The sequence below is a fragment of the Canis lupus genome, chromosome 9 (genome assembly GCF_011100685.1).
Source record: "Canis lupus familiaris isolate Mischka breed German Shepherd chromosome 9, alternate assembly UU_Cfam_GSD_1.0, whole genome shotgun sequence".
NCBI lineage: Eukaryota > Metazoa > Chordata > Mammalia > Carnivora > Canidae > Canis > Canis lupus.
This window is the reverse complement of record NC_049230.1, coordinates 18342314-18369120: the sequence shown is the minus strand read 5'-3', so window position 1 is coordinate 18369120 and position 26807 is coordinate 18342314. Positions and strand designations below refer to the sequence as shown.

Here is a 26807-nt window from a genome sequence, read left to right as displayed (position 1 = left end):
TTTCAGATCAACACACTTTATTTTATTAAGCACCAATGGCCAGTCAGGCTCTGCAGCAGGAACACAGAGATGGACGAGACACAGTCCCTGCCCTCAAGTGGCTTACAGTCTAGGCGAGACCAACCAGCTTTCGGCTGATTACAGTTCTGTGGGTTAAACTAAAACATGGAGGGAGTAGTCCCCAGGGCACCTGACCAGCCTGGGGCTTCGGATGGTGCTTGAGCTGGGGGTTACCCAGCTGTAGAAAAACTAAAGGTATTCTAGGTGAGGGAACAGCACACCGAAGGCACAGAGGCAAGAAACAGCCTGGTGCATGTGGACTACTGAGTTCAGGGCGCAGAGGACACGGAGTGGGAGGCAACTGGTGGCAGGTGGTGAGTGGGTGTGGGGAATGCTTGAGAAATGCCACGGGTGGGGGGGCAGTGGGTCAGCCCACAGGAGGCCCCGCCACAGCAGTACTTACAGCAGGGGCCTCACTGCATCTTGCAGAGGGCTTCAACCTGGGGGAGAATGCTGTCCCAAGGTGGTGGCCCTTGGTCCAAAATGATTTCCTCGGTCCAGGAAGCAGGTGTGGGTCATGATGGGGCATGGGCTTGGAGATGGTTCAAGCCCAGGGAGCCGCCCAGCTTTGAACACTGCCATTGGCCACTGAGACCGTGTTCCTCACCTGTACCCCCAAGAAGTTTACAACAATTTCCTACCACTGCTTTCGTGCCCCATCGTGGATACCATTCTGTGGGTGGCTCCAGAGGGAGGAGCCCTAGGGAAGGTGGGGAGGAGTGCCACTGACAGGACTGTTCCTCTGCCTCAGACAGGATATACTTCAAAGAAGGGTCACCCCAGTACCATGCTCAGTCCAGATTTAGAGAGAGAAAGAGAGAGAGAGAGAGAGAGAGTTGACAGGCTTGTGCCTCAGCCTCTAAGATTGAGGCCCGGGGCCTTCTGCATTGGGAGAGGCCAGCTAGGGGGAAGGCAGGAGGTAGCGGGTAAGCAGGTAGAGGAGGCTGGCAATGCCCACTAGACCAGTCAGGACCCCGAGCCGCAGCGGCAGGTAGTCCAGGGAGCGCTCCAGCTCGGCATACAGGAGCAGGACCTGGCGTTTGGTGGAGCTCCACTCCCCCGAGTTGTCCAGGACGTGGCGGGCCATGAGGACTTTGTCCTTCAGGGGCAGCTGGGCCTCGATCCGGGCCTCCGCATCCTTCCGTGTCAGGCTGTTCCGCCGCATCAGCCGTGCCAGCTGGGTGTCCCGGTCACTGAGGACAGGACAGGAGGGCTGCTCAGGCACCGTGGGCCCCGGCTTCCCTCCCACTGGCAAGTCATGGGGGTGGGCGGCCCCTTCCCTCAAATCTCTGGGGTCCACAGCTAGGGAGGGAGGCTGCTCCCACCTCACCCCATGCTTTGTGAGGACCCTAGTAGCACCACAGGCCCTGGATGACCCTTCATATCCACAGGAGGGGGAAGGGCTGCAGCAGGTGCTATCTGCCATCTGGGGTCTCTCTGCCTCGCCATAGCTGCGATTTCCCAGTTACAAGATGGGAAGATTTGGTCATCTGGCATCAGCTACATCCTGGGTCCCTGGATGGGTGACCTTTACTGGAAGGCCTGTGCCTGCAAGCCAGTCGCTTCCTGTAGTTCCCCTGGGGCTGGGGCCTGCTGCATCCAAAATAGCTTCCTGAGCCACCACAGAGACCCCTCTCCTTCCCTCTCACCCCAAGCCCTGGATGTGTACAGCCAAGACAGTGGCTGCTGTAGCTGATGCCACTAACAGAGTGGGACAGGCCAGCCCCAAGGTGCTTCCCCTTGGAGCAAGGACTTGAGAGCCAGATCTGGTCCTCGGGACAGGACAAAGCGCTGCGGATTAAGCCAGACACCACCCTGTCTCCCAACTCTGAAGGGGATTCAAAGAATAGGTCATTTGCCCACTCTGATATTACCATTTAGATCCTTCCTTGGCAAATTTCTTGTCTTTCCTTTGGCTACACAGGACCGCTGGGCTGTCCTCTGGAAGGGGGTCATCTCTCACCTCTCTCTAGTGCTGTGGCTACCTGAGCCCCTTGGGGGGAACAAGAGGTAGTGGGCTGTGGCAGCTGTCCTTAGCCATCTGGGGGTCTGTCTGCTTTGCCCCTAGGCCTTAGCTCCCCTCACTGTGAGATGAGAGGATCTGATCACTATAGTTCGGTCTCCTTTTAGGTGTGGCCTAGACCAGAGGCCCTCTGGGCATGTGAAGACACACCTTCCAAGGACAGATACAACCTGAACACTAGTCAATTCCAATGCCGTTCAGAAGAGAATGTTCCAGAAAAATCATTTCTGGCTGCCTGATCAGAGAAGGCCTGGTAGAAGGATGGTATCTATACCGGCCTTGAAAAGTAGGCTGGACTTCTGATTTCATTTGTTATAGGGAGGGGACAGCATCCTGTCAAGGTCATGGGGCCAATCCTGGCCTAACTAAAAACAAAGACTGAATAATCTGGGGCTGAGGAAATCTGGGTGACCAAACGGAGTTGTCTTAGGGCCACCTGTGAGGGTGCAGCCTTCAGAAGGTGTGGCCTAGACCAGAGGGCTTCCTGGAACATGAAAGTAGAGCTCCTGGACAGCCCTTTCTGGACTCAGAGAGAATCCCACATGGTTAGCTCAAGGACTGATGCTATTTGTGGTAACAGGATTTTTACCCAAACACTTGCCCTGCAATTGGCAAATTTCTCAAATGTGAATAATCTAATCCTATTATGGTATAGTCACATCTTGGTAAATGCACTAGGGATATTCTAATAGTTAAAGGAATAGTTAAAGGAATCCATATTATTTCAAATGCACTAGGGATAGTCTAATAGTTAAAGGAATCCATGAGGGTATCTTTAGTATTGTACAGTGTGGATCCCTTTTATGAAAAGCAAATAATCACTCATTCACATGTCTCTGGCCTCTCTCTTGAGTCTGAAAGTGGGGCATGAGCAGCACCCGGGATTTGGGCAGAGGTTCCTCTGGCTAGCGAGCAGGCCTGGAGGATCTCCTGCAGAACAAGCCAAATCCATGGAACCCAATGTACCTACCAGAAGCCATTGCTCTCTCTGCTCTTAGTGAACAGACCAAGCTGGAAGGAAAGTACAGCAAGGCAGGGCAGGCATGGGGTTGTCTGGTGACTGCAGATACAACCGGTGTTCTCACCTCTGCGGGAAGATCCCCCCTACCACACCCTTTTGTGATCCTTGGTGCAAAGTTCCAATGGTATTAAGTCTCCACGGCCAAGTCTTCATGGAGTGTGGTTGGCCTCAGAGGCCAGTCTTCACAGGGAATAAGAAAGCCAGAGAGGTCGTGGGTTTACACGGGAGACACGGGCCAGTGGAGGAGCTATCAGGATGCCTGAGTCCCTAAAGAAGGCCCAGCAGATTCAGACTGGGCTGAAAAGGCAGCCCTCAGGGGGGTAAGCTGTGAGGGTGGGCAGGGTGAAGCTCAGGGCATGAGCACTGTAGTGTGCTAGGAGCCTCCCACGCACCAGTCTCTGGAGAGCCACCCTGTGCCCAAAATACCCACAGAGCCAAGGGCCCACCTCTGTGTCTGTCGTACTTGTGGGTGGCATCCAGGAAGTTTCTGGGAGGCACAGACACCCTACATCCTCATCTACTCTTTCACCTCACTGGGACTGTGACTCATTTTCTGACAGTTTGATCTGGCTCTGTTTGCCAAACCTGGTGTCTGGTTTGCTTCATGTCCCGAGGGATTCTGAGAATAAAGTTCCTTCCTTAGTTGGACTCTGACAGTACCCTCCTGGCAACTATCCATTCATTGGTGCTGCCGGTGGGTGACCCTGGACACCCCCTCAAGCAACTCCCTCCTCCAGTTTCTCTTCTGTAATGCAGAAGTATAAGCTCCTGCCCTAAACATCTCATGCTGAAAGGTAAACTGAGTGAAGTAATAAGTGTGGGAGCTTCCTGGAAAGGTAGGATGTGCTACAGGAAGGAAAAGGATCAAGTGATTAACAACATGGTAGCTCAGGGCACCTGGGCCGAAGTGCCCCCAGTGGCCAGCAGGGGGAGCCCTTCCCAAGCAACTAGAGAAGCCTGGGGCCCTTCACTTCTCAGACCTGCTTGGGGCCTATCTGGGTCAGGCACAGAAGTGGTGCCTATAGGTTCTGGACACAGCTGCCCAAAGCCCCCAAACCTCCTAGTCGCCCCGTGGGGTAAGGGCAAAGTGATTTCTCAGGCATGTGTTTTACTCCAGGGGTCCACCTTCCCAGTCTTGGGCAGGCTGGGCCATGACACACACTCACCAGTACACCACCACCGTGTGCTTCATGTACTTGAGCAGCTTCTTGGTCTCGAACAGCAGGGGAATATCCAGAATCACATAGCGGTATCCTGGGAAGAAGCCAGGAAACCCACAGTTCAATTCTGCAAGCAAACACTAAGGACTGCATGTCAGCTTAGGGGATGGAATTGAAGCCACTGGCCCCTACCATCGAGAGCTCCCTAGCACAGGGGGAGACCCTGCCAGGATAGGCCTAACGCTAGCCAGTTCCAATGCCATTCAGATCAGACTGCTGCAGAGAGTCATTCCTGCCTCGATGATCAGGGAAGACCTTGCAGGAGGGATGATGTTTGTACTGGCCTTGAAATGCAGGTAGGGCTTCTTATATTTGGACATGTTTGGAGGTGAGGGTTCCAGGAATGGGGAACTCAGGTTGTGGAGGTCTTGCACAATGGGAGGCGAAGCTGGGGAGGTGAGCAGGGCAGGCACAAAAGGTTGATTTCGCCTTGATCTTGAACATAAAGAATTATTTGTGAGCAAGGAAACGACACGGTCAGAGTTGGAGGAGGCTGGGAAGTTTCCAGGAGGAACTGGGCCCTTTCTGCCCTCCTTCACCCATCTTTGCTCAAAGAAACCCAAGAAACAAAAATAGAAGTGTGGTCCCCTGCTGAAGAAGAGTCCCGCATGGCTATCTCTACCAGCTCCTCATGAAAGATTCCTGTGGGGGTGGCAGCAGTAGCCCCAGAAGGAAAGAGGTTGTTCCTCTGTGTCAGAAGCAGGCCTCCAGCCAGGGATTGCAGGGACAGGTCTGGAGTTAGTGGGTGGTGGTGACTAATAAAATAGAAGTCACTCTGGTGTGGTAAAAGGCACTGGCTGGCCCTCCCACTACAAGCTGAGGCCAGTTGAGGGTGGCACCCTGACCCACGATGACAGGACGAGTCCCTGGGTTACCCGCCACCCCCAACATACCACGGGCTCTACAGTCCTAGTTCTCTTTGGGCCTGTGTCTCCTGCATATGTGTAAAAAGCTGCATATGTGTAAAAAGCTGGGTCCCAGAGCCATGAAGGAAAGGGGTGGGCACTGCTTCTGCCCAGAGATGCCTGCCTGGCTTGGATGGTATCCCACCGTCAACACTTCTGACCACAGGGCCAGACATACATCGCACCAGTTCCAGGGGTGTTGCAGGGAAGCTGGAACTCTGGGTGATGCAGGGAACCGGGCTGAGCACCCAAGCTATGGGGTTTCCTGCTCCCCAGAATCTGCTGCTCAGGAAGCCCCAGAAAAACCTTCAGTTGAATGAGGGGGTTGGAGAATGGGCTCTGGTGACACACCTGGCTCTGCAGCCCCCCACTTTCCCACCATGTAACTTTGTGCCCCTGAACCAACCTCATCTGTGAGTGAAGGCTACCTCCCTCCCAGGAACACAATAAGGATCAAACAAGCGAAGGCATGTAAACCACTCAGCACCTCACTCAGACACTTCCAGCAGCTCCCTAAATGATGGTTATTATTACTACCGGTCCCTGGAAGAAGGGGGGGGGGGGCACAGTTCCAGTTTCCCCACTTCCTTCCTGGCTCAGAACAGAAGCCAAGACCAGACCCCCTCTGGGCCTCTTATCTCCCTGTCCTGCCCCGCCCCCACCCGTCCTAGTCCCCTCACTGTCCTTTCTCCTCGGCCCCCCTCGGGAGCTCATGGCCAGCTCTTTGGTTCACCGGCAAAGGGCTATTCAGCTGTCACCTCCCTCCTGCTTGATAAGCTCTGCAAACTATCCTGACTCTATTAAGACATCCGTCTGCCTACACAGAGACCTCCCCAACAGCTGGTGATCTTATCTGACGTTTGATTATACCAACTTTGACAGTTGTATTTGTTATACTCATCAGGGAAAAGCTGGGACTGTGGAAGCCACAGCTGTCGTCCCCATTTTTCACCTTATCGAGCTGAAAAGAGCTTTCTGGCTTTTATTTAAGTGGTGGTGGTTGGGGAGAGGGGAGGCTGGGCGGATGACACAGCAGGAGAACTTTGGAGCGGCTGACATTATCCACTGCTTAATTTCAGAAGGGGAGAGCCACCGCCTCAAAGCCCTGCAGATGTACTTGCAACTGGCCGGGGAGCGAATGCGAAAGGGCACGATTGAAAGACAGAAGGCTTCGCTCCTGGGTGGGGGACAGATGAGGTCCTCGCACAGACACAAGAGGTAGGACAAAGGCAGGAAGAGCCCAGAGACTCTCCCTGAGGCCAGAGGGAGGGAGGGAGGTCTGCACCAAGGTCCTGAGATGCAGAGCAAGCTGGTCCAGCAGGGAGGGTGCCCGGAGCCCACTTCCGCCCTGGACAGAGCCGGGGGGCGGCGGGGGGGTGGTGGTGGTCAACACCACGGATGTCTGTCATGTTATCTCTTCTTCTGAAGGGAGGTACAGGCCAGAGGGAGATGGGTGGAGAGAGGTCCCCCAATCCACATGAGAACTTGATGTATGAGAGAATAAAATAAGGCCAGGATCACAGTACAAAAGCCTTGAGAAAACCTAGAAGGCTGCCCCATACCCTCCAGGACCAGTCTCAGCACTGTGACTGATGATGGGGAGACAAGCAGCCAGGCCTTCCATTCTGACACCTGGGGTTGGCAGCCATATACGCCGAAGGCTGGCAGGCAGATCCACAGGGGCCCCAGGCCAGCCTCCCACCTGGTCTGAAGCCACTGCTCTCTGCTCCTCCACTGCTGGTGACTGACCTCATCTTGCACCTTATCAGGTCACCTGGGCCCCAAACCATTCTAAGAACAGAATGACACCCAGGCTATAACTTGGGAAAGGTTCTTGCCAATGGAGCACAGACCTGGCTTTTCACTCTCCCTTCTTTCAATCCCAGCACATGCCAGGCTAACTCCCCGCTGAGCCCTAGCCCCGAAGGATTCTCCTCTGCATAGGAACCCCCCACCCCCACCCACTGCAGCTGCTGCCACAGCCCTGCACCTGTCCTGGCCATCCTGGTTTCTCCCCAGTGTCCAGTCTACAAGCTTACTTTCAGAGGCAGCTCGACCAGCACCAAATCTGACTCTGACCATGGTTTATACCATGTGGTGATAGACAGTCACTAATGTAAACTCGGTCCCCCCAACAGCTTCTCAAGGTCGGCATTATTAGCCTCACTATGCAGAGCAGGGGCTGGCTCACTTGACAAAGTCACACGGCTGGAAGTTTTGAGGCCAGGACTTAACCTCGGGTCTCCAGACTCCATTATTCGTCAGCTGTTATTATTCCCAACCCTGCCAGAAAAATCAACTTACTTCCTGAGGACCGTGTCTCAAAAGCCTCAAGTGTCTCTTCTCACTCAATTGTCAACCTCTTTAAATGCTGAGGGACATGTGCACCTTTCCTCTGGGGATTGCATGGGGCTCTCCGTGGGGGGTGCAAAGGAACAGTGTGAACTCGACAGCTGGGCCAGCCAGCTCCCCTCTTCCCTGGCCAACCTTTCTACAGAGGAGGAGGGTCCTGGCCCTGAGAGGAGAGGCCTCTGTCTCACCCCTACCCCAGGCCCTGGGTCTTACCTCGGAGGAAATACTTGAAGGTCTCCTTCATCATTTCCTTGCGGATCTCAGGGTGGGTGATGGTGTTGAGCAGATGTCGCCGGTCAGGCTGGTTAAAGATCAGGTCCCCCAGGACCTTACGATTGATGTCACCATTCTCCAGTAAGACCTCGGTGCCAAAGGCCTCCACAATGCGCCGGTGGGCAGGGTATCCTGGCTGGACGACTATGGCATGAGGAGGGGGCTGGGTCACTCTCTAGAGCCTCCAGGCCAGCCAGAGGCCCCCAAATGACTAAAGGCAAAATGATGGGGGAACCCATGGGTGCCTCTTTCAGTTGATCAAAAACCAAATGAGAAGAGGAAAAGCAGTCAGCGCACAGAACCCCTGGAGCTGGTCACTGGTTGAGATGAAGGAGAGGGAAGAGGAAATGTTGGGGCTAGAAGGCAAGTGTGGGGCAGGGGGCAGGAAGTCAGATCAGGGCTGACGGGAAAGCTTTTCCCTCCTCCGAGGCCTCGAAAGGACTTAGGAAAAGGTGAGACATGATGGCAGAAAGGGGTGCCACCTGCCCCTCCCAACTCACCATGCCGGGCGATGACATCAACATCAATCACTGCACAGCCCAGCTGCTGGAACACCTGAATCACCGAGCTCTTGCCCGAGGCAATACCCCCTGTGAGGCCCACCAGGAACATCTTCCCAGGAAAGAGGTGGCCAGTGAGAATGCCAAACCAGGAGCCGGGGAATCACCGAAGTAAGGCACACTTGGCTGGATGGGACGGCCCACCCTGGGAATGCCAGCAGGACCTGCCTGGGGACGACAGCAGGCCTGATGTGAGTGTTGGGCCTGAGCAAACGGGGGGGGGGGGGGGGGGGGGAGGGTAAGGGAGATAGGGGGAAGGGGGGGAAGGGGTAGGCAAAGTAATGGGAGGGAGATGGGGCCTGTCCAGGCAGAGTGGAGTTCTGAGCTTGGCAAACTCTGGATCCATCCTAAGACAGAAAACTCTTTCAGGAGAGGCCTCCAGTAGTCTTAAGAAAACATTCATAAACAAAACCAACACTGTACAAATTTAGCAATCTAAATGCTGAGTAAGCAGAACAGGGTCAGGTGCTGTTAAGCAGAGTGCTTTCTGGAGGCAGCAGTACCCTGTTGCAAATTTTGCCTAGGAAGGGGACACCTGTCCCTCTGTGGTGAACCCAAAGCACTTTCCAGATGCCCACAGAACCCCCCACTCCAGCCTTCACTTTATAGTCTGGGATACTGAGACTCAAGGGGAAGAATGTCCTGCCTGTCCCCCCTCCCCAGCACCAGCACTGCCTGGGTGGCTACTCTACACTGAGAAGAATCCTCCCTCCTCAACCAAGAGGCCCAGATGGGGAGCTCAGAGGAAGCAGTGGCTCCATGGCCTGAGAGGCCTGAGAGGTATACAGAGGGTCTTGTCAAACTTGCTGGGGAGGAATGTGAGGGAAGGATGACAGGCTGCTGCGGCAGTGGGGGGGCGGGGGACAGGGGGTACTCTGAGTTTGGCATGGGGATGTGCAGCTCTCAGCTGGAGCAGCAGCAGAGGTCAGGCGCATGGCTCCTCAGACCCAGTTCCCCTACTTCCGATGCTGTGCGACCCTGGACAAGTGGCCTGTCTCTCTGAACCTCAGTGTTCTCATCCATAAAATGGGGGTGATGGAATCTATCTCCTAAGGTCATTTGCAGGCTGGATGAGAAAACACATAGGAAGCCCTCCGGACACTGCCATTTCTACAGTGACTGTTCAGGAGAGGAGTGAAAAGGGAGCTGGGGGATGGAAGGCGGGTGCTGAAGTCACATTGCAAGGCATGGACACTAAAACAGATGTTCGTGAAGTTACGTCCCCATTCTCACAGCCTCAGACTATCTCGCAAAAGACTTCTAAAGTCGTGGGATACCTGGGTGGCTCAGTGATTGAGCACCTGCCATCGGCCCAGGGCATGATCCTAGGGTTATGGGATCGAGTCCCGCATTGGGCTCCCACAGGGAGCCTACCTCTCCCTCTGCCTATGTCTCTGCTTCTCTCTCTGTGTCTCTCATGAATAAATAAATAAAGTCTAAAGAATTGTAAAGTCGTGTTGCATTTTCTGGAGTAAATAGGGTTACCATGTCTCGGACTTTGCTCCCAGGCTGGAAGAAATTAAATTGAAGGCCAAGTCTCTCCCATCCTTCCCCCAGCATCAAATCATTTCTCTAGGACCTTGAAATCTGTCATGGGACTTTTTTTTTTTTTTGTAAAACGGCAGATTTACTGTCCTAATTACACTTCGCTTAAGCTTATACTGAAATGAGTTTGCCTCCCCTGAGGACACACCAAGTGACGAGGGAGGCACCTGCTCAGATGTGGGTGGTGAGGGGACCAATCCACAAGTTTAAATCTGCCCAGGTTCGTTCTCCCAGGGCAGCCAGGGAGGAGAGAGGAAAATACCCACCAGAGTCGTCATCCAAATGGAGAGACCTAACTCAATTATTAAACCATTTACGAACCATTTTCTCCTCAATCTCTGTGAGCCTGAATTCGCCCCCAGGTGGTCTCCCTCCAGTTTACACAGAAAGGACTTAAGGACAGGGTTCAGTTGTCAAAAAAAAAATTTTTTTGTTGTTGTTGTTCACTCAGCTGAAGCTTTGAAATGGAAAATCCAGCAACAGCATTGTAATCCTAGCTCCGTCCTGTTGTCCCTAAACCCGTGAGCTTACCTTTCTCTGCAAAAGACCAATCTAGAATAATGGGAGTGAGACCTGAGAACGGGCAGTGGCTGAGGGAAAGGGCAAGGGCCAATCCTCCACTGGGCCCTGGCCCCTCACTGTTGAAAGCCAAGCCACTGTCACCGGGTCACCCAATTTTGCCAGACTTGGCTGAAGGGGCCTAGAAGAGCATGTGACTCGGCTCCTGTCCACTTACAGGACCACGACCCCTCCTGAGACACACTGAATCAGAATCTCTAGTGATGAACAGTTCTGCTGTGTCACAGGTTCCTCATTTACAGTGAGGAGATTAAAGACCAGAGAGAGACGGAGACTTAGCCCAGGGCCACAGCTGTTAGTGGAGCCTGAAATGAATTCAGGGGTCCCACCTTTGAGTCTAGACTCCTGCCTTAACATACTCAGGAAATGAAAAATTAATTTATCTTTACTGACAGCAAATGAGGACAGTGAATATGGCTATAGGTGAATCAATTCAGCACCAAAGAAAAATGATTTCTAGATCATATTGGTGTTTTCCCTCTGCAGAATAGGGAGTGAGGTCTTAGGGACAGCAACCAGGGCACAGATGTAAATTCCAGGCTCAGCTCTGTCCCAGACTCTTGGGGTAACTTAATGAATATCCTCCCTTCTCTGTGCTTTGGATGACCATCTGTGGAAACAGACCAACAGCTGCTTGGCCTCTGTCAGAAAGGCCAAGGGGATAGAGGAGCACATGCCCTGGGAGACCGTGGGCCCCTGGCTGAAAGGGGCCAGACAAATAACAGCTGTTCTTGCCGTCCAGGAAGCCGTTCATAACTCGTTCCTTCACTAACCACTAACAGAGCTCCTCTGTGCCTTGCAGGTCCCCATTGGGGACCTCTTGGGTAACCAAAGGAAAACTTAGGTCTTGGGCAGCCCGGGTAGCTCAGTGGTTTAGCGCCACCTTCAGCCCAGTGTGTGATCCTGGAAACCTGGGATCAAGTCCCATGTCAGGCTCCCTGCATGGAGCTTCTTCTCCCTCTGCCTGTGTCCTGCCTCTCTCTCTCTCTCTCTCTCTCTCTCTGTGTCTCATGAATAAATAAATAAAATTTTAAAAAAAAGGAAAACTGGACAGTAACAAATGAAACCAGCCAAGAAGAACAGAGCACCAACAGGTGAGCCAGAGTAATCACCTGGTACTCACCCTGGGCCTGGGTGCATGTGTGCACACCTGCCTAGGTGTGTGCTCACAGGCCTGCTCGTGGACCTGCCTGGGGAGGGAGCCGCAGCGAGCAGGAGTCCATGTCCCCTCAAGGCTTACTGAGGAGGAAAAGAAGGCTGGGTTCCCAACTGCCCTTAAGACTCATCGAGACCTGTCTGGCAGCTCCTCCCCAGTGAGACCCATGGAGAAGCGACCACCTCTGGTAACCTGTGCTCCCGACCCTCTTCCCGCTCTGGCTCAAATGTCCTTCTCCAGAATCTGCTCCTTTCCCCTCATTACACCGCCATTTACACGCAGGCAGTGGGAACTCATAGCAATTCCTAAGCCTGGCCCTGATATGAATCCCCTGTGAAACTTTAGAAAAGGTACAGAAACCCATGGATGCCTGGGTGGCTCAGTGGTTGAGCATCTGCCTTCAGCTCAGGGCATAATCCTGGAGTCCTGGGATCAAGTCCCACGTCGGGCTCTCTGCATGGAGCCTGCTTCTCCCTCTGCCTATTTCTCTGCCTCTCTGTATCTAATGAATAAATAAATAAAATCTTGAAAAAAAAAAAAAAGGTACAGAAACCCAGGTCCAACCCTACTGTCCCAGCCAGGTGGGCACCAGAACCGCTGTTAGAATGAAAGCTTATAGACTGGAAGTCAAGCAGCCTGGGTCCCAATCTCTCTGCACTCTGCCATAAAACTGTGTGACAGTGGTAGCCTTCTCACTAGCCTGGCCCAGGGTGGTGAGTGCTCCATAAATGACAAAAAGCTGATTCCCCCAAATGCCTGCCCCTGTCTGATCCTATCTCCACACCTGTAAGCGAGGAGCTGATGCTCACAGGGCCATGAGGCACACTGGGTCTTCCTTCCTTCCTTCTGTGGGGCAGCACTTTGCAGAGCTGTCAGATGTTCTCCTGGGGACAAATGAGTGACAAGACCACTGGTGGCCCAGGAAACCTCCTCCTCAATACCAAAAGCTGTTCCCAGAGCCAGCTTGGCTGGAGGAGGAAGGACAGCACTGATTCCCATGGTAACAGAGAAAAGCTAATGCCCAGCACAGGAGAATGGAAACTGGATTCTGGGAAATAATCCCAGGCCTGGCCTCATCAGCCAAGGCGGGACTCTAGTCCCAAGGGTGCCACATCATCCTTTCTTCTCCCTCATTCTCCCTGTTGGCGGAAGGACAGCAGGGTATAAAGAAAAGGGTAGGGACTCTTATGAATAAATAAATAAAATCTTTTTAAAAAGGTGGGGGCACTGTGGCTCAGAGGTTGAGCATCTGCCTTTGGCTCAGGTCGTGATCCCAGGGATCCTGGGACCAAGACCTGCATCAGGCTCCCCACAGGGAGCCTGCTTCTCCCTCTGCCTGTGTCTCTGCCTCTTTCTGTGTCTCTCATAAATAAATAAAATCTTAAAAAAGAAAAGAAAAGGGTAGGGACTTGAATCAGAGTGAAGTCTGTAGGCTATTAAGTAAGGATCCAATTTTTAAAAATATTTTATTTATTTATTCATGAGAAACAGAGAGAGAGAGAGAGGCAGAGGGAGAAGCAGGCTCCATGCAGGGAGCCCCACACAGGGCTCAATCCCAGGTCTCCAGGATCAGGCCCTGGGCTGAAGGCGGCACTAAACCGCTGAGCCACCGGGGCTGCCCTAAGGATCCAATTCTATCGTGCTCTGTAAGTGGTGGGTCCCTCTCGTTGAGCTTCCCCAAACCGCCTTTCATTTTTTACCTCTTAGGCCCCAACAGCCCTGAGAAGACAAAGAAAAAACATTCAAGGAAGAATAGTCTTGGGGCACCTGGCTGGATTGGTCAGCGGTGCGTGTGACTCTTGGTCTCAGGGTTGTAAATTTGAGTCCCACAGTGGGTATAGAGATTACTTAAAAATAAAATCTTAATAAAAAAAAAAGTCTCTCTTGGAATTTTCTCTGGCAGTGCTTCTTAGGGAAAAATGAGAGTGGCCTGCTTCATGGGCCTCTAGACAAAAAGCCCCGCTGGCCCTTGCTGTCGGACCTCATTCCGACTCTACTAGGCCCACCCTACAAACCTAAGTCCCATCGCCCTGCACCCACTTTTCCAGGGACCTCTTGACTTGATCCTCCAGTCCCTGTCTGGCTTCTCCCAAAATGGCCAGGGTCAGTGGCCTTCTTCTGATGTCACTCCCCTGCTTAAAACTTTCACTGCCTTATTCCCTCTCCTCCTATCCTCCACAGAGGTCTCTGGGCCCCATGTGACCTACCCACCTTCGACCCCTCTGCTCCTCACCCCCCAGTCAAGGAATCTGGTCCAGGCCTGTGTGCCTTGCACACTTCCTCTCTGTCCCTAAATATGCAGGCTCTTTCCCACCTCAGAGCTTCCGTGTATTATGCTGTTCCCTCTGCACTAGGCTCACTTCCTGGCTAACCCTCCTAGATTTATTTTACATTCAGCCAATCAGGCACCAGGCACTGCTTAAAACAAGAGTGCCTCCCCCTTCAAAGCAAAGTCTACACTCAATCGGTTGTGTGTGTGTGTGTGGGGGGGTTTGCTAAAGACATAATAAGCTCATGATATGTGTGGTGATGTTAGTGGGGGAGCATATCAAGAGCGATGAGGGTTGTTGTCTTTTTTTTTTAATGATATTTATTTATTTATTTATTTATTTATTTATTTATTTATTTATGAGGGTTGTTGTCTTTTTTTTTAATGATATTTATTTATTTATTTATTTATTTATTTATTTATTTATTTGAGAGAGTGAGTGAGCATGTGCACAAGTTGGGGGAAGCGGTACAGGGAGAGGCAGAGACTCTCAAGCAGACTCCAAGCTGAGCGCAGAGCCCAACGCAGGGCTCGATCTCCTGATGCCAAGAGATCATGACCTGAGCCAAAACCAAGAGTCAGATGCTTAACCAACTGAGCCACCCAGGCACCGCAGGGGGTTGTTGTTTTAAATCAGGACCAGAGAGGTTTAAGTGAAGGCCTGAAAGTAGCAAGAGGGGACATCATAGCTCCACTCAAAGCAGCTTTGTCCATCCTCCAACTCAAATCAGGCCCCTGACCTCTCTGAATCATTCTTTTCCTTCCCTGTACCCATTGTTTGTGTGACTGTTTTCAACATGTTAGATAAGCTCCATGAGGCCATGAGCCATGTCATTTGCAACCCTTTGTCTCCAGCACCTAGCATAGTGTCCAATGTCTATCCATCAAGTACCAGGTAAGTGATACTGGTCAAGTTACTTAACCTCTTGTTGACTCAGTTTATTCATCTGTGAAATGGAGCTAATGGCACTTACCCTGAGTTGCTGTGAAGAGTGGAGCTCATACATATAAAGTGTTTGCTTCTAAGTGCCTGGCATGCACTAAACACTCAGTGCATTATTAGTTATGAGAAAGTGTTTGAAAGCTCATTATAGAATGAACGACTGAATAGCTCCATGACCCAGGAAGGGGAGAGAAAATACTTGGGGTCATACTCTCCTGTCAGTGGCAAAGAGGGTGTTGGAACCAACCTCCCAGCCTGCTCCCTTTTCCATGAGAACATGCTGCCTGAGGATAGTATATCCCTCCTGGAAAAAAAAAAAAAAAAAAAAAGAAAAGAAAGAAAATAAACACAATCCCCAATGGGTTAAATAAAATAAGAAATTGATACTTGAATGGACATGCTTTCTTTTCTCCCTTGGGAAAGCTCAGGACTTAACTTGGAAGCAAGTTCTGTTGCTTTGCATCTCCTAATCAACAGCCCCAACCTGCTTGTAGAGGTGGGGGGCACAGGACCTGGCTCTCTCATTATCTTGCAGCTTCCTTTCCTCCTCTTCCGGCAGCCTCCCAGGATTTCACACTGGGCATACCTGACCTGCCAGATGATTCACCTTCGAATTGCTTTCCAAAGGGGATGTATCCATTTTGCTCCAATGATCAATATAATCATTCATGAAAACGAGTCATTCCCTGCCTTGGGACCCAATTATTTTCTCGTGGAACCAGTGGTTGCAAAAATATATTGTTTTCCAGTTAACTAGTAAGTGCTATTTTTATCTATGCTTTCCCCACTCCTAATCTTTCATTATTGGGGAGAGGCTGCTGTTTAAACCTTAGTCCAAGTTCTTATCTGCAACACCTATTAAGTCACTACCTCCTCCAAGCTGCCAATTACCTGGAGGAAGCCACAAGAGAAAGTGTCCACGCTAAATACCCCCTCCCTTCTCCCCCACTGACACCAAGGGAAGGGGAGGGAACAGGTCACTCCTCTCAAGTACTCTCCAAGCATAAACCATCAGTCCAGGGGCAGGGAGGTTGTTTGCACTGGACGACTCTGCTGGTGCTTGTGCAGCAGGATCACAGGGAATGCCAACTGTCGGGGGCTTCAGAGTCACAAGGGCCTCAGCTGAGATCTCAGCTCTGTCCCTTAACTAACTATGTGGCATTGGGCAACTTTGGCATCGTGGGGTTTATTTCCTTGCATATAAAATATAATTAATAAGGACTACTCATGGGTTTTGTCAAGATTGAATGAGGTGACATATGTCATGGTCATCTCATCTTCTTCAACTCAGGTTGTTACTCGTCACAGTCATTTGAAACTACTCCACTTTCCCCAAAGGACACTTTTGCCCTCTCAGTTGCTCAGGCCAAAAACTTCTGTGGCTCCTCTTCTTCATCCCACTCCACTAGCGCCCCCTGCTGGCTGTGCTCCCTGCAGCTTTCACAATCCACGGGGACCAGGCCGGGCCCTTCTACCAGTCTTGCTCCTGGATTACCTCAGTCGCCTCTGAGCAATTTCCTTGCTGCCATCTTTGCTTCCCAATTGTCTGCTCCTGATACAGGAGCTACTGTGAACCTTTAAAAATGCAAGCCAATCATTTCACCCCTTTGCTCAAAACCCTCCAAGGGTTCCTCTCTCACGTAGAACATGAGCCAAGCCCTTACAGGGTCCTACAGGTGCTTCATGATGGATGCAGGCATCCCTGTTCCCAGCACCTTCTACCACTCTCCCCCTTGATTTCAGCCCTCCAGACACACTGGCCACCTTGGGGCTCCTTGACTATGTTGAGCATACTCCCACTTGGGTCTGTGGATATACTGATCCTTCCACATGGAAAGCTCTTCCCCCTGAGGCTGCATGGCTTACTCCCTCCTCTGCCTGACCATCACCCTATCAGAGATTGCCCTGAATATATAAAATAGCACCCTCATCTCACTCTCTAGTCTCCTTGCTGTTCTACTTCTCTTCAAAACATTTACCAGCTTATCACCACCCAACGTATTACATATCTACATGTTTCTCTATTGTAATCTGCTTCACTCCAGAATCTGGGCACTACTGTATCCAAGGTGCTAAGAACAGGGCTTGACAAAGCCCTCAAAACCTCAAAACACATCTGGTGAATGAGTACATAAAGCACACAGAAAAGTGTCCAGCTCAAAGTAAGCAGGAACTCAACATTAACTATTTTATTTTTAAATTTTTATTTATTTTATTTTATTTATTTATTATTTTTAAAGATTTTATTTATTTCAGAAAGAAAGAAAGAGTACATGCACATGAGCTGGGTGAGGGAGAAGCAGACTCTGCTGAGTATGGAGCCGATGTAGGGCTAAATGGCAGGCCTCAACACGGGCTTGATCCCAGGACCTGAGGTCATGATGTGAGCTGAGGTCAGATGCTTAACCAACTGAGCCATTCAGGTGTCCTTCAAAATGGACTATTTTAAAATAACAGCATATCTGTTTCAGAAAACCTACTATGAGAACCACAAAACCTTTTCCATATCACTTCCCACCTCTACATTTCTGGGCTAACAATATCTTGGGCTCACAGATGAGGAAACTAATGCAGAGAGTGCCTAGGAAGGTGAGGTTTCCAGCAGGCTGAACACTAGAGTATAAGAGTAGCTGCCCATGGGGCATCTGGGTGGCTCAGTTGGTTAAGTGGCCAACCAACTCTTGGTTTTGGCTGGGGTCATGGTCTTAGGGTCCTGGGATGGAGCCCTGTGTGGTGGTGGTGGGGGGGGCACTCTGGCTCAGTGCAGTCTACAGAGTCTACTTGGGATTCTTTCCCTCTTCCTCTCCCTCCCCTTCTGATACTCCCACTTGTGCGCACACTTGGGCATACTTTCGCAGATAAATAAATACTGTCTTAAAAAAAAAAAAGACTAGATGCCCGCCATTTGAGCACTATGTGCTAGGGACATTCCCTCATCCAGTCTGATCAGCACAGTGAAGTCAGTTCTTTGGTTTATGTCCATTCTAAAGGTGAGGAAATGAAAGCTAAAAAGAAGTTAGATATTTGCCCATGGTAGTCCCAGGACACCTGGGGCATGCTTGAAGATCTTCCAAAGGGCACAAAGGCACAGTTTAGGAGGAATAAATTTCCAAATCAATGCTCACTGCCTCTATCAACAGGAACAGACCAGCTTGGGAGTGTGCCTGCGTCCTCCCCTTTCCAAGGTCCTACTTCACCCTCTTCTAACTCCCAGGTTTCCAAGAAAGGCACAACTACCCACTCATGCCAAATCTTACTAAGGTGCATTGTCCCTAGTGCAAGATTTCTCTGGCACCATAAAGGGGCACTAGGAAACATCAGTATTCATGCTAAGGATGTGCCTGCCTACAGTGACAGTGTAACAAATTTTCCTGCTGAGTCAGGTGGTTTCCAAATCTTTGCCTTCAATAAAGTTCAAGGAGGACCTAAAAGAACTGTCTGCTGGCAGGTCATTAATAATTGATTTCAATGACAGATCACTGATTTTTTTTGGCCCATAACTCAGAGTGTTCAAAGAATTGAGTACTATTACCACAACAAAATGCCTTCAAGTCCTGTGTATTTATTTACACGAACCAGCTTTTTCAGCGCTCATAGCCATGAATAAAAGCTCTTCTGATTCTTTTTTCCTACTGATTCTTTAAAAAGTTCCACTCAGCTTATTAAGAGAAGCATTTCAAATAAAACTTATGTTTGACAATTGATCAAAACCAGTTGTTTTGATAATTATACATTTTGCAGTTATAAAAACACAATCCAAGAGAGATTGTTTAATATTATGACCACATTTTTCAAAAATGTTTCAGTTTTAATACACATTTTTGTTGTTTGTTGCAGAGTAGGACTATATACCAAAGGCTTTCAAGCATAAAATGTATCATACTAGAAAAAGATTCTGAGGAGGAAATTAGGTGGAAATATAAGTTGAAGGAGAAAAAAACAGCGATGTAAAAATTCAAAGGTTAAACTGGTTTGTATATTTTCCAAAGGATAAGGGAAATCAAATCACTAAGGTATTGAGATTCCATTGCACAGATTCACATGCCTAATATAAAAGTTTCATTTTTAAAGAGTCAGTATTTACAATTAACCAAAACTCATAATCTTTGCAAATTTCAGAGAAAATTTTTAGCTATTTAAAAAGTTGCCAGTGGGTAGTTTTCAAAACACACCAAAGTTCACTGCTTGCCTGTCTTCAGTTACCAGCCCTAATCTTTTCTCCTAAGGCAAAGCACCAAGAAAGGATTTGAACCCTTTAAACATATTACTCAGGAGGACAGATTCAGACCTTGCACAAGACAGAAGAGGATCCAGTGGAATTTATGGCACTTCGAAGAGACAACCACCCCAACCTGCCTGTCCACTTTCTATTCATCGGTCAGAGCTCTAGTATTTCAACATTTCCCCAAAACCTAGGTTGGCACCCTGCCAGATACATCTGATTTATTTAGGTAAAACCAGCCATCACCTTCCCCTCAATCCATATTCAAAGACTTCCATTTCCTCATCTTTAAAATTAGGATTTAATGTCAAGGTTCATTCGGGTGATAACTTTCCCATAGCTAAGGGAGAAATAAAACTTCATAAGCAAACCCAACGACAGAGGCGCCAATGTCTCCATTTAGGAACCTGGGGGAAGGAAGAAAAGTAGGCAGACATGCCATCCTCTTTCCTAATGGATGGGTGGGAATCCCATGCTGCCACCCAGGCCCGGGGGAAAAGAGGTGTCTTCTCTTAAAATTTTATAACCGGTCCAGCCTCTGGGGAAAATGTAAGGGGAGGCGAAGCCTTCTGAAAAGTGGAGATGATCACTCAGCGAAACAAAAGTACCCAGCGAAGCACTTTTAATTCACTCTATGAGATAGGTACCATTCCCGTTTTCCAGATGAGCAAACTGAGAGTCAGAAAGGTACGCAAGTTGACAGAAATGGAAAGGGCGGAGGTTAGATTCAAAAATAAAAGAGATCTGGGCAGCGGTGGCTCAGCGGCTTAGCGCCGCCTTCAGCCCAGGGCATGATCCTGGGGTCCCGGGATCGAGTCCCACGTCGGGCTCCCTGCATGGAGCCTGCTTCTCCCTCTGCCTGTGTCTCTCTCTGTGTCTATCACGAATAAATAAATAAATAAATATCTATTTTAAAAAATAAATAAATAAGATCTGCCCACAGAGTTCTGAGTCCTAGTGGCTTTGGACCGAACCTGCCTGTATCTGCAACCACCTTTCTCATTTCCACAGCTGTAAAACAGGGAAGGGAACACCTCGCTTAGCCGGGTGCCGTCAAGGCGGATGAGCCACGGATGCCAGGGCGTTTAACCCAGGGGCTGCTACATAGTACGTGCTCAACAAATTGCAGCCAAGGTTTGAAACGAGGCGCACCCCGCCTCGCCCCATCGCGCTGCACGGCCCGTGCGCCTCGGCGGGGCCTCCGGGTGGACCCTGCCCGCTGGACCGGAACGAGCAGAGAACCCCTGGGGCGCCCCGCTCCCGCCCACCCCCTCCCCCGGGTCCGGCCGTGGCCAGCGTCCCGCGCGCTACGTACCGCCTCTGACCCGGCCTGCGCCGCCGCCGCTCGCCCAATCGCAGAGGCGCTTACTGGGTGGCTCCCGGCGGGCGGGCGGGGCCTCGGGAGCGGGCGCACGTGGACCGGACTTCCGGCCGGCGGAGAGGGTGGGCGGGGAGCCCCGCGGCCTCCGCGCGCGCCGTTTTTCCGCCTTCGGAGCGGGAGCCCTCCCAAGCCGAGGGGGGAAAAACCGGGACTGCATTTTCCCGTTGAGGCCTTGGCCATCGCTAGCTGTGCACCGCCTGGCGGTGGCTACGGCAGGTAACTGAGCGCCTTCAACCTGCCGGGTCCTAAGAACATTCGGTGGGTTCACTGCATTTCCCCAGTACTTGGGGTGGAGACGGTCACCGTCCCTGTTTCACACAAGAGGAAACTGGCTTTCAGAGGTTACGGTCCGTTTGCTCTGTTACAGTGTCAGTTAGAGCCCAGCAAGTGACTTAGCCTCTCACCCCCTCTCCTCTATTAAAGGGGGGTGATCGCCACTCTGCCGTTTGTTGAACGCATTAGAAATACATAAAAATATCTAATGGTGCCTCACATATAGTAGGTGGTACTTAATTACCCCGCTTCTTTTCCCTCTCCCTAACCTGTACCTCTGCTTTGTGCTTCCTTTAGAGTAGGAAGCTTATCTTCACCGCCAGTATCCCCAGTGCCTAGAACAGTGCCCAGCAGCGTAGGGATCCCATACATTGAAAAATGAAGTAATTCAACATCTTTCTCTAACCACTCCGGGCCTGAAACCTTTCTCCTTAATGTCAACAGCACTGGCTGTCATCACGCAATATACAGGCTTGCATCTCATGGTCAAAGGGCCCATTTTGTCCAAACACCAATCCAGGATTTGAATCTCCATATCATCCCTGCGGTCTAATCTTGACCATGCCCGGTGTCAGGGAACTGTCTTTCATGAGAGCTTCATACTGTCCAAACTTGAAGTCCAGGCCTGGCAGTAAGAGAGTTTGTCCTTAGGTAATACAATATCTCCCCTAGTTCTAATCTGAGGAATCATGCAGGACAATTATAATTCCTATTCCATAAGGCCAGATCTAACGGCCTGGTTCCCGTCTTGCACCAAACAATTGACATAACCTAGCTTTGGGGTTCTCAACCTTTTCCCTACTCAGGTCAGAGAAATACACAACTCCCATCAGTAACCCTGGCTGCCATGGTAATGACTGGGATAGGAAGATACCCTCCCCTGTCTCAAATTATCAAGCTCTTTTAGGGGCATATTGTTAGGAAACCCCTGCAGATAGATGATCTGCTTTTCCCACACACACCCTTACAGTATTGTGAGCATTGGCGTACAGGCCGGGACCTTATCTTTAAAGTAGGTGTCCTTGTGGTCCAGTGGGCTAACAGCAGCTGCTCTGCATCTCTGCTGGGATGATCCCAGAGGAAAGGATGATGCAGAGCCTTCAACCCAGGCACATCTTAGGAGCGGAAGCTCCACCTTGGCAGTTTGGAAGTGATGCCATCAAGGTTTTCAGCTCAAACACATATCCTCCTTTAGTGATGGCAATAACAGACTGGCTCTGGCTGCTTACACGGTCTCACTTCATCCTGACAATGACCTGCATTTCAGTCACCTCGGTGTCCTTGGCATTAAGCACGATGCATGGAATATAGTGCTGCTTCAAGTTGTTTGATGAACAACCCTCTGAGTCCATTAGAAGAGATGACTCCTTTGACTCCTGGGTCTTTGACTCTTGGTTCTTAAAATTAAACTTATTTTCCCTATGTTTATTTTAAATAAATATTAATATGCAATTAAATTTATGCCATACCTTACAAATACCATTAATATTTATCCTTTATTAAACAGCTTCAAAAAAAAAAAAAAAAAAACCCAGACACCTCCCATAGGTTGTCACCAGCTGGAAGATAAAGTCCAAACTTCTTAGCCTGAAACTTAAGGTCTTCTTGTGACCTGGCCCCGATCACCCCTCTAGACCTATGTCTCACTGTATGTTCTCCCTTGGAAAAGGCCAAGAAGGAAAGCAATCTGGTTATTGCACTAGACTTTGTGTTAAAATATCAGGTTCAAGTCTGAGTTCACCCTAACTAGCAGTGAAACTTTGGACTAATCACTGAGCTTCTTGTTTTGTCATTGTAAAATGGGAATAACACCTGACCTGCTCATTGCATAGCATCAAACAAGACACTTGATGGTGATCAAATGAAACAATGTACTAGCATATTTTGTGAGCAATAAACACTATACCAACACAATGGGTCACCATGCTTTGTGTTCCTGCCTCTGCCCTTTACATGTAACGTTTCCACATCTGAAGCTTTTAACCCTTCTTTCTCACCATTCATTCATACATTAATCCAACAAATATTAATTGAGGGCCCACTCTGTGCAGGCCCAAAGGATATAGAGGTGAGGAAAATCCAACATATTCTCTGCCTTCATGGAACAGAGGGTCTTGTGGGAGAAAATGGTTGCAAACTATATAACTGCACCAACAAAAAAAGCAAAACAGTAGCTGCAATTTCAGTCCACAGGGCCCCATCCTCAATTATAATGGAGAATCCGGCACTTAAGTTGCCTCCAAGGCCAAGTTCAAAGTCCGCTTTCTCCAGGAAGCCCTTTCTAACAACGCATTCCCAAAGACATGCACCCCCTGCCCCACTCTAAACTTCAGTTAACTTCTCAATCTAGCTCATTTAATCATCCCCAGTCTGGCCTTGTTATTTTGTTTTCAAGTTGCACCTCCTTTTCCCAACTCGCTCTAAGTGCCTTCTGGGCAGGGGATACCTGGCACACTTTTTCTTAAATCCCACAGATTTAAGCCACAGAAGGCTGGACACACTGTGTTCCAGACCCATGTTTCAGGGGCTGTCATAGGAGCCCCTAAAAGAAAGCTCCAGAGGAGATAGGAAGCTGCCAAAGACCATCTCCCTGTCCCTTATTCAGAATTGAGCACACTAGCCCTGTTCTTCAGAGAAGAAAAACTCTCTTCCTTAGGACGGCCAGGCTGCTCCCTGTTATGATCGCTCTACAACAAAAATTTTATCATCTCTCTCCCCAGCTAAAAATCTTTCAGCAGCTTCCAAGAGTCTTCAGGATAAAACCCAACTCCCTTAGTGTGGTGTCCACATCCCTTCCTGGTCTGACTCCTGACTGCCTCTCCAGGCTCAACCTCCAAAATGCTCATATAATTCTCTCTGCAGGACCTCAACAGCACCCAACTCTGCCCTCCCCCCACCCCATTTGTCTGGTTCCCCTTTGAAAACTTAGCTCAACCATCTTTCCCCTTTCATCTTTTCCCCTGTAGAACCCCTTTCCCCAGGTTAAAGGTCCCTCCAGGCTCCTGCTACATCTGGTGTTCCCTCTCTCTCACACACTTGCCATAAATGTCAATCTGCATAGCTACCAACTTGTGGAGCAAAGCCAGGATGGGGACTGTGTTGTTCCATCCAGATTCTCTAGTTCCTGCCATAAAGCCTGGCAAGTGGTGAGTGCTTCAAGGTGTTGAATAAATGAATCACAACCTGGCCCATTCTTTCCTAGGCCCATTAGAAGAAATGGATCTCTGATACACTGGGACTACAGCAAAGGCCTACATCTGTGATGGATGTCATGAGAAAGTTTTTATCACAGGTAATGCTGACCTCCTGGGAAGGGAAATAATAATTTATTAGGTATTGACTGTCTCAGACACTTTACTGTTTTGCCTACATGGTCTCATTTTACAGGTGAGGACATTGAGTCTCAGAGAGGTTAAGTGGCTTGCCTAAGGTCACTTGTTAGGCAGAGGTAGAACCAGGATTTAGAACCCAGGAAGTTAAGACTCTGAAGCCTGTTCTCTTAATCACTATATTCTACTGTCTTCAGTAAAAACTGTGAGGGGATAAAAGATGTATCCACAGTCGGGAGTAAATTCCAGAATCTGCAAAAGTTTCACAGGCACATTCCTCAGCCACTCTTTGGGCCGTGCTGTACCCCACTGCCTTTGTAGAATGCTCCTGCCAGAATGGGGCGGGGGTAGGGTGGGGTAGAAAAAGCCAGCAGAGCTAGACGGGAGAATCCTGCTATTTTAATGTGATGAGGCACTCAGAAAGCTGGGAGTGTTTACCTTGGAAAAAGAAGTTTAGGGAACTAGAAATCAATTGAAGAACATGTAACAATTATGTAAAGGGCAAGGATTATATGCTTCCACATTAATTGCATAAGGCAGAACTTGCCCAACTTTCCACCAATGAAAACAGTCTGAAAGTGGAAGTCTCTCTGTTATGGGGGTAGGGAAAAGGAACAAATATGAGAACTCTTGGGATCCCAAAAAACCATCCATAGACCCAATTTAGGAAATTACACTGTACTACTTTTGATGATCATTCCCAACATCACAACATTCTCGGAAGTAAACTTACATACTAAAATCACATGTAGCAATATTCATTTTTCGGTGGTCATTTTTAAAAAGTATCACATATACTCAATTTCTTTTAAAAACCATAACATTTAAACTTTATTACAGAGAAAGAATGGATTCTACAAAATCGAAGTGAGCATTCTAACTTGAAAGATCCTGAGAGGGGGGATTAGTGCCTTTCAGGTGCCTTTGAACTCAAATTCTCAAAGGTGCTGGATTCCAGAACTTTGGACTGGTACTTGCATTCTGAGCTTGGGCATGACAGTCACATTGCCTGCCTATCTACCTCCCAGAAAGACTCTCCACTGAGCAAAAACTGCTCAGTTTGCAGTAAAATACACAGTAATACCTTTCTTAAGCTTTGAACTGCAAGAATGGCAGGGTCCACAGTGGACCCTATCATCACTCTTCCCTGGTCATGTTTCATTCACTTGTGTTCAACATCTGCCTATCAGTGAGAAAAGAAAAGACAGGGTTGGGAATTAGAATACCAGATGTGGATTCTGGTTCTGCTACTAGGTATCGTCATTTTTTTCTTTTTTTTTTTTGCAGGTGAGGACAAGTCCCAATTTTCTTCAAGTCCCCTTCCCTCCCTACTTTGCAAGGTCCCATGAGCTACAGCAGGTGGAACACGTACAAGTTAAAGCCATCTAACACACGGAATGCTTTATTATTATTATCTCTGACCTCTTCCTCAGGCCTGCAGCTGCATATAAGACATCATATTAATTGCGATCTTGGTCTTGGGAGAGATGAGTGTGGGTGCCAGCACTCAAACTGAGTGGGTGTAAGTCAGAGATAAATGACTGGGGATTATCTGTTGTTTCGGATCATATTTACTTCTATTCTTGCCACTGAGAAAAATGAAGCAGGACAATATTTAGCTCCCTTTTTGTTTCCCTGAGTCAAATGGGAAGGGTTTCTTCCCTGTTTCTCCCTCTTTCTACCTTGAGAGTTTCCTGATGGCAAAGACCAGTCCTTTTTTTGTGGGCACTGGTCCTCAAGACTCAGGTGCAATTACTCAAACACAGGGGTGAGACCCAAGGGATTGAAGCATTTAGTCAATGCTAAAACTAGATTAAGATGTCACAATTACTTTCTAATAACTGATTTTCTTGGGTGGATGAAACAATGGGGCTTTTGTAGTATCAAAGAATTCAGAGGGCCAAAGGGGCCTACAGATCCAAATTTGTACACTGATTTTGCCACTTATTTGCTATGTGACTGTATGATTGACCACCCAATCTGGGCCACAGTTCTTTGCCTGTGCCAAAGGGTAATAATAATACAAACGCACTTTCTCAGCTTGTTGAGAGGATTAAATGTGATATACGAAAAGCCTCACCCCAGAACCTGGCATAGAAGTGCTCATTAAAAAGTGGATATGGAGAATCCTAAGGGCACTGTGTGAGCTTCGTGGAGACCAAGAAGCGGCAAAGCCTGACAGAGCAGTCAGGGCTCCTGGCTCAGGATCAGTGCTCTGCGCACCACGATCCACCGCCTCTGGAGAGGCCTCGGATTCCCAAGGAAGAGGGGCCACCTAGAGTCCCGAGTGAGGAGAGGCGGCCAGGAGCCAACCTGGCTTCTTACAGCAAAGGCTCTCCAAGAAGGCCCGACGCATTTCGGGCTCCCGGTGGGTACCACCCGCAGGCCTCAGGCCTCATTACTTACCCGGGAATGGTAACGGTCCTTAACGGCAGCCAATAACGGCTCACCTGTGGCCCAGGCACTGACAAGGGCAGGCTGAGGTCAAACCTTGTATTTTGGCGCCTCATCCCGAAACCCTAAGCAAGGACCGAACTACAATTCCCAGCATGCCACGCGGCCGCCCCATCGCGTAGCGTCGGCCCCGCCAACCTTGGGGCCCCTCTTTCCTCAAAACGCGGCTGATCGCCCAGGACTTCCGGGTAGTGCTGGCCCCCAGCCAGGACAGCCCCCTTCATGATTTCTGGGTATTGTAG

At 49.6% G+C, this 26807-nt stretch overlaps 2 protein-coding genes and 1 long non-coding RNA gene across 8 annotated transcripts in view; 2 read left to right on the top strand and 1 right to left on the bottom strand.

Annotated features, from left to right (window-relative positions):
* DCAKD (dephospho-CoA kinase domain containing) lies at positions 1–26742 on the bottom strand. Of its 4 annotated transcripts, none has more exons than XM_038547064.1 (5): positions 26518–26742; positions 8355–8578; positions 7795–7998; positions 4271–4358; positions 1–1253 (listed from the first exon to the last, which is right to left on the bottom strand). In XM_038547064.1, the coding sequence occupies exons 2-5, from the start codon at positions 8464–8466 to the stop codon at positions 962–964; spliced, it is 696 nt and encodes a 231-aa protein (XP_038402992.1). In that variant the 5' UTR covers positions 8467–8578; positions 26518–26742; the 3' UTR covers positions 1–961. The 4 variants fall into 4 exon arrangements, with proteins under 4 accessions (XP_038402992.1, XP_038402991.1, XP_038402993.1 ...); XM_038547063.1 differs by having other exon boundaries at positions 8355–8582; positions 26518–26741; XM_038547065.1 differs by lacking the exon at positions 26518–26742 and adding an exon at positions 20444–20521 and having other exon boundaries at positions 8355–8582.
* On the top strand, positions 8218–10005 carry LOC119873263. The gene is made up of 3 exons (XR_005364359.1): positions 8218–8605; positions 9078–9194; positions 9469–10005. It is a non-coding gene; the product is annotated as an uncharacterized LOC119873263 (long non-coding RNA).
* NMT1 (N-myristoyltransferase 1) overlaps positions 20570–26807 on the top strand; it is a 40729-nt gene continuing 34491 nt past the window's right edge. The window contains exons 1-2 of one of the 3 annotated variants that reach the window (XM_038547052.1): positions 20570–20725; positions 23985–24074. The gene's annotated coding sequence lies outside the window, so the exon portion shown is untranslated. Of the gene's footprint in view, positions 20768–23984; positions 24075–26644; positions 26799–26807 lie in introns of those variants that run through there. The other 2 variants (XM_038547053.1, XM_038547051.1) reach the window with 2 other exon arrangements.